At 20.5% G+C, this 7,500-nt stretch overlaps 3 protein-coding genes across 3 annotated transcripts in view; 1 reads left to right on the plus strand and 2 right to left on the minus strand.

Annotated features, from left to right (window-relative positions):
- Nucleotides 1-1,466, minus strand: part of PGSY75_1338400 (hypothetical protein) — a gene marked incomplete at both ends in the record, with an annotated part of 2,098 nt that extends 632 nt beyond the window's left edge. Inside the window, 6 exons of the mRNA XM_018787430.1 lie at nucleotides 1-67; nucleotides 190-303; nucleotides 421-498; nucleotides 590-658; nucleotides 778-911; nucleotides 1,022-1,466. Of these exons, the coding sequence (XP_018640173.1) occupies nucleotides 1-67; nucleotides 190-303; nucleotides 421-498; nucleotides 590-658; nucleotides 778-911; nucleotides 1,022-1,466 (907 nt within the window). The remainder of the gene's footprint in view (nucleotides 68-189; nucleotides 304-420; nucleotides 499-589; nucleotides 659-777; nucleotides 912-1,021) is intronic.
- An 830-nt stretch (nucleotides 1,467-2,296) lies between these two features.
- PGSY75_1338500 (hypothetical protein) lies at nucleotides 2,297-4,435 on the plus strand (the record flags this gene model as incomplete). Its single annotated transcript, XM_018787432.1, has 1 exon — nucleotides 2,297-4,435. The coding sequence occupies one exon, from the start codon at nucleotides 2,297-2,299 to the stop codon at nucleotides 4,433-4,435; it is 2,139 nt and encodes a 712-aa protein (XP_018640174.1).
- Nucleotides 4,436-4,724: 289 nt separating this feature from the next.
- PGSY75_1338600 (hypothetical protein) overlaps nucleotides 4,725-7,500 on the minus strand; it is a gene marked incomplete at both ends in the record, with an annotated part of 3,074 nt that continues 298 nt past the window's right edge. The window contains 2 exons of the mRNA XM_018787433.1: nucleotides 4,725-7,260; nucleotides 7,373-7,500. The exon at nucleotides 7,373-7,500 is cut by the window's right edge and continues 52 nt beyond it. Coding sequence (XP_018640175.1) covers nucleotides 4,725-7,260; nucleotides 7,373-7,500 — 2,664 coding nt within the window. The remainder of the gene's footprint in view (nucleotides 7,261-7,372) is intronic.

The raw sequence follows: 7,500 nt of genomic DNA on the forward strand, positions 1-7,500 counted from the left end.
GTCCAGGAGGTCTGTTCATGGATCTTTTGACAAATCCAAAATGTGGTGGGTATTTTCTACACACACCCTTTTATAAAAATAATAAAATAAAATTCAATATATATATATATATATATATATATGTATGTATATATATATATATGTACACATTTACATATTTGTCATACTTTTATATTTTTTTATTTTAACTGTACAGCGCCATATATGATTTCGATAAAAATTTACTTCATTATGAAAACTGTGATAAATTGTTATATGCAATCCAGTAGCTCTATTTATTCTGTGCATGTGTTTTTTAAACTCCTTAATTTTAAATTGTAAATAATATATATATATATATATATATATGTGCATATATTTATTTATTTTATTATTTATTTTATTATTTATTTTATTATTTATTTTATTTTTTTTTTTTACTGGTCCATGTCCATCATGCTTCGTATTACTTCTTGTTAAAAATAAAAAGGCGTGGATCATTTCATGTAATAAGGTCTCCTTCAAAATTAAAAATATATACATGTATATATATATATATATATATATATATATATATTTTATATGTTAATATATGATTATATTGTGTTACTCTATATTCTTTAATTTTCCTCAGCTTTAATAGTGGTAACGACAAGCGAATGCAACAGTACCCCGACTTCTACAAAATGAAAAAAGAAAAAAAAAAAAAATATATATATATATATATATATGTATTATCTTTCTTTTTTGAGTTATATTCTCATACATATATATATATATATATATATATAATGATACCTTAAATATACATATCCCTGCACACAATTTCATTTTATTACTCCAGTTTACATGTACAGATGATAATTTATTAAAAAAATATTTACCATTATATTCTGCAAATAATTCATGTAAATCTGGAAATTCAGTATCCTCTAAGAAAAAAAAAAAAAAATGAGAATATTTCAATATATTCTTAAAATATATATTTTAATATTATCTAATGGTAAATATATATACACACACATATATATATATATTTTACTAGATTCGTCATATATTATTGCATCTTCTACACACTCTATATCAGAGATATCAAATACATATGTATTTTTATTTTCTTTATTTTTTTTTTTATTTTTTAATTTTTTTTTTTTTTCTTTTTTATTATAAACAATCTTATCCTTTGATTCTTCATCAGAATCAATTTTAATAGAACTTAATTGTCTTATAACCTCTAATGTATCTAAATCTTCTTCTGACATTTCAGCATCCGTCATATTAATCATTACTTCATTTGTTGACGATATGTCATTAGATGCATTGATTTCATCCAGAATATTTTGGATTCTATCATTTTCTACATTTTCTACGTTTTCCTCATTATAATTATTTATACATTCTATAATAGATTTTTGTCTTCTTTTTTTCCCACTTTTTTCTAAGTACTCAGTCTCTACAGATGTTAATTTATTTATCTCACCCTCCATAAGTAAAAAAAAAAATAATAAATAAATATAAATAAATAAATATATATATATATATATATATTATTATATTTCAATGCATATTATAAAATGGGGATGATTTTTCAAATTTTATAATTTATTAATTCAAAAAAATATTATATATATGTATAATATATATTTATCTTATTTTTTATGTACTCTAAATTTTAAATTATCATTATGGAGAAAAAAAAAAAAAAAAATCAAATGTCTACATTTTTTTTTTTTTTTTATTCATTTTAACGTATTGCATTAATATATAAATAATAATAATTTGAATTTCTCGAAATATTATTTTATTTTATATTATTGTTATATTTCTTGTCAAGACTAATAATATGTCAATTAAAAAAAATTATTATGTTAATAATTAATGTTTATTTCACGGTCCATATCATACTCTCTCTCTATATATATTTAATATATATATATATATATATATATATACATATATATATATTTTATTTTGTTCCCAACATATTAATTTTTATTATTTTCATGAGACCATCTAACTAAACAAATTTAATATATTTTTTATAATATATAATGTGTGTATAATATTACAATTGACATATTATATTATGTAAATAAATATATATATATATATATATATATATATATATATATATATATATATATATACAAATTATATTAATTTTATGTATTATATATATATATATTTTTTTTTTTTTTTTTCTCCTTTATTTTGATGGAAGATTATTATATCAAAATATATTATATATGTCACCCATAAACCTCTTTTTTCAGTTTTCCATTTTGTTTATGGATTTCAGAAGAATCCCATTAAAATGATGTCATTGAAAAAGTACCCTTTTTATTATATTAAAAAAAAGAATGTCATGTCCTTTTCTTTTTTTGCACTTTGTAATATAAAGATAAATGATAAGGCTTATCAAAATGTTTATAATTTGATGTTCTATTATAATAATATAAGATATAATACAAATATTAATTTAACTCAAAAGAAAAATAATATATTTGAAGAAGAACTAACAAAAGTATTTAAAGAATATCCAATTCTTAAAAGAAATAATATATCAGATTATGAAGAAATATTAATAAAAGAAGATGATATAAACAACAAGTATAAAATTGGAGATATCATTTGTATAGATGATCATACATTTGGTGTAGTTTTACAAATTAATCAAAATAATACAATCATAGGTAAAATTTATCAAAAAAATATAAAAAATAAATATAACAACAATAATATTATTAATATTAATATAAATGAAAAAAGAAATGTATACTCTCCATATGAATATTTAAAATATCTATTCTCAAAACATAATAATAAATTAAATATATTTCATCATAATTACAAAGAAATTTATCATAAAAGATCAATTAAAAAACAACTACACAGTAATATTTTCTTAATCGATATTTTCAATAAAATAAAATACGGACAAAAAATCTGTGTAATCACAGAAAAAGATACAGCAAAAAATGTTTTGCTACTTTCTTTAATTTATGAAAATCTATTAATCAACACAATTTGTAAAAATGAAAACCTTTTCATTATTTGCTCAAATATACATAAATCTGAATTAAAGCTCTTTTTTCAAAAATTACATGAATTGTTCAGGCAAATGTTGAACAAGTCAGGTAAAAATAATAATAATAATAATAATAAAAGAATGGACAATATAAATAATATAGATATAAAAATGAATAATATGTATAAAAATAATGATATATATGAAACCAATATTGTTGACAAATTATATTCAGAAAATTATATTTACGAAGATGATATAAAAATACCGAATGATATTTTGTGGATAAATTCTACAACACACTATGACACACAATATTCTTGTTACCTTGCCCCTATATTAACAACATATAATTTGAATGAATATAAAAAAAAGTATAAAAATATAATAATGGTATTTTATAATGTAACCAGATATAATGAAATCGTTACCGACTTGCAAAATTATATGAATATATTTATGAAAAATTATTATAATAATAAAAAAAAGCAAGAAATAGAAAATAAAATAAAAAATATATGGAAAGATGAGTTTTTTATTACATCCTTACCTTTGTCGGCACATAGTATTATTTCAAAATATTTATCACATGCAATGTATCCACATTATTTGGAAAAAGAAGAAGAAGCAGGAATAGAATTAAAAAAAAATAAATATATATATGATAGTACATCATATAAAAACAATAAAATTGATATAAATGATAAAAATGATATATTATACACATTAGATAGTTATAAATATTATGATTACATAAATTTAAATATCTCTAATTTACAAATAAATAATATATCAAATAGTGTTACTTCATTTTGTTTTATTGATAAAACACAACATGAATTAACTCGAATTAATGATTATGCATTATCTTTATGTGATAATTATATTTCACTGATAGATAATAAATATAACATAAATCCTGAAATGGATATAAATTCTTTTTTACATAATAAAATTATTGAGAATAATCAAATATGGTATATTGTCAAAAAAGATATTCAACATATTTTTAATAAAAGAGATGAATATATTAAATTAATTGAAAATAAAGGTAAAATGAATATATATATAGATCATTGGGAAGAAGAAAATTTTGTGCATTATAATAATATATATTATATTATTGTATATAAAAATTTCAATATATTCAATTTAAATTCTTTTCAACTACTTGTCTTATTAAGGTCATTAATATATTCCAATTTTACCAACACAAATATTTCAAAAGACCATATTCATTTTTTTTATCAACAATTTTTTCATTATTATTATCAAAATTTCAAATATTTTTCTATATTACATGATGAATATTATAAAAATTTAAACAAATTTAAACAAACCCAAGGAGCACAAGAATTTATTAATAAGGTTGACACTGTTATGAAATATATAAAGCCCAATTTTAAAAACCAAAAAAATTTTATTTAAATCATTTTATGAATAATATTAATATTTATGATCAAAAAAAGGGAAAACAAAATATATTTTTTATTTTTGTAATTATTTAAAGTTTTTTTTTTTTTTTTTTATGACTTGTTCATAATTTTTTTTTCATACAAAATGTTATGATAAAAAATATATTTTTTAAATTCACAAAAAAAAAAAAAAATAAATAAATAAATGAATAAAAACATACGTAATTTTATGTACATATATAAATTAAAATGTTGCAAAAATATAGCGGTAAAATTACACTTTATTTTATTTTTTATTCATCTCATGAATAATCATTATAATCATTGTCATATGAATCTATGTCACTATCCATGTCATTATCCATGTCATTATCCATGTCATTATCAATGTCACTATCAATGTCACTATCAATGTCACTATCAATGTCACTATCAATGTCACTATCAATGTCACTATCAATGTCATTATCCATATCATCATCATCATATTCGTCATTATCCTCGGCCTCCTGGTCGTCTTGCTCATCTTCCTCATTTATAATATTATTTAGATCATTCTGATCCTGATCCAAATTATTAATATTTTTCATTACATTAACATTTTTGTCCTTGGATGTTTTGTTAACATTTCTTAATTTGTCTAAGTCATCAAATTCGATATCTTTAAATTCATTTTTTATATTTTCTTTATCATATGTATTATCTACTTGATCATATATATCTTCGTCATCAATTTGTTTCATATCTTTTTCTAAATTGGAGTTTTCATTTATAGCTTTACGATTTTGTTCATTTATGTTTTTATTATCACTATCAATATCACTTTGACTTTCAGTTGGACTACCACTTTGACTTTCACTTGGACTTATTGCAGCTTTTAAAATAATATTATCTTTTAATTCATCCTGTGTATTTTTTAAAACAATTTTATCAATATTATTTATTACAAAGTTTAATATTTTTTTATTATTAGCATTAATAATTACATGAAATACACTTGGCGATCCTAGTAATATTCCTTCGACTGGTTGAAGAATATTATCTTTAAAAAAAACAACAACTTCTTTACCTATATTATTATTCCAGTCTCTTCTACATATTAAGATATTTTTTTTTGGCAAAGAAGATACAACTAATTCAAAGAATGGCAAAATAACTATTTCATCTTCAATTTCTAGTTCTTTTAATCTCTCAGCAATTTTTTTTACTAGTTGTTTTAAATCGAAGAGTGTAATTTTATAATTTCTTCCTTCTTCCACTGTAACGAAGATATCTATTTTACCTGCATACCATGTAACATCATATAGATCTAAATTAGATGGTCTTCTTAATTCTTTAAATGGAAAATCATACATTATTACATCTCTTATAACATCTTCTGTTCTTTTCCTCCATAAACAATTTAAAGGATCATCCCACTCATATAATATTTCATTGATTGGAGATTTAGATCTTGTATATAAAACATTATCTTCTAATAATCGAAAATTTGTGTATTTATTTTGTGACTCTATATTATTATTATTATTATTATATTCTTGTGGAAATTTTTGATTCATGTGATCATTTATTTTATCTGTCATGATATTATTTAACGGTTTATGATTTATATTATTTCTTATATCATCCATAATATCATTTGATGATGGATTATTTCCATATAATTTTGTTAATTCATTTAAACGACCAACTTTAACATTAGGAATTGTAATATCACTTATATTGTTCATTTTGTCGTTTATATGATCATTTGTCCATGAGGTTAAATTCTCTTTATTATCATATACCTCTCTCATATTCATAAACAATTGACTACCTGCACTATTTTTGCGTATATTATTGATTTCTTCATCTTTTTCTTTTTGATATTTTTCATAATGTTCATAATATAATTTTTTTACATATGGAGGAAATAAATTTATTTCATCTTTATTTAAAGTCCATTTGGAACGTGAAACATTTTTTCTTTCATCCCATTTTATAATTTCTTCTTTTGCTTCTTTAATATTTTTTATTTCTTTCTTATAGTATAATTTTCTAACATCATTTGTCGTGATTTTTTTTTCATTATGTAACAGACAAAATAAATCATTATTCGTAAGTACATCATTATTACCACTACTATAATTACTATTACTATTATTATTATTATTAATCTCCGTTTTATTTATACAATTTTTATTACTTTCTTCTTTATCTTCCATTTGATCCTTTTGCATTGTAGTAGCACTATCGTGCAATGTCTCTGAATCATCTATGTTCATATCGTTCTTCTTTATTCCTTTCATTTCTTCATTCATTAATTTTTCTTTATATTCATAATAACCTGTTTTATCATAGGTTATATTATATTCCATTTCCATATCTGTTTTATCATATTCTATATTATTTTCATGTTCTATTAATTCTTGTGTAGATGGCCATGGACCTATACCATTAAATGCAGCATCGTATTCGGTAAGATCATCTTCTAAATCATTTTTATCAAAACAATTTAACGTAGCACAATCATCGGGATCATTTTTTATTTTATCATTTAAAAAATAAAGTGAGTATCTTGGATTGTTTACATCCACATTTTTTATTAAAGCAGGATGTATATATTTCTCATATTCCACATCTTCAATATAATCCTCTATTGTTGGTTCAGGCAACTCTTGGCTCTCTTTCATATTTTCTTCATTCCATTTTTTATATTCCTCGAAGGACATTTTCTTTAGACCATGTGTTAATTGGGCAACATTTTTGTCCTTCTCTTGTTTATCGTTCACATTATCGTTATCATTACCATTATATTTTTTGGTATACAGATTATCAGGTACAGATATATATGGATATCTAAAAAGAAATAAATATATAAATATATATATATAAATAAATATATATATATATATATATATAAGTAGGCACACATATGTTTATATATATATATATATTATATCATTTTTACATTGGTTCTTCAGGAATATTATATTTAATATATTCTTCTGGTATTGTATTTTCAAACGTTTTAGCTATATCAGATGCATGTAATTCTTTTCTTCTTTGCTTCCTCTTTATCTCATACAAATCATTTTT

The sequence above is a fragment of the Plasmodium gaboni genome, chromosome 13 (assembly GCF_001602025.1).
Source record: "Plasmodium gaboni strain SY75 chromosome 13, whole genome shotgun sequence".
NCBI lineage: Eukaryota > Apicomplexa > Aconoidasida > Haemosporida > Plasmodiidae > Plasmodium > Plasmodium gaboni.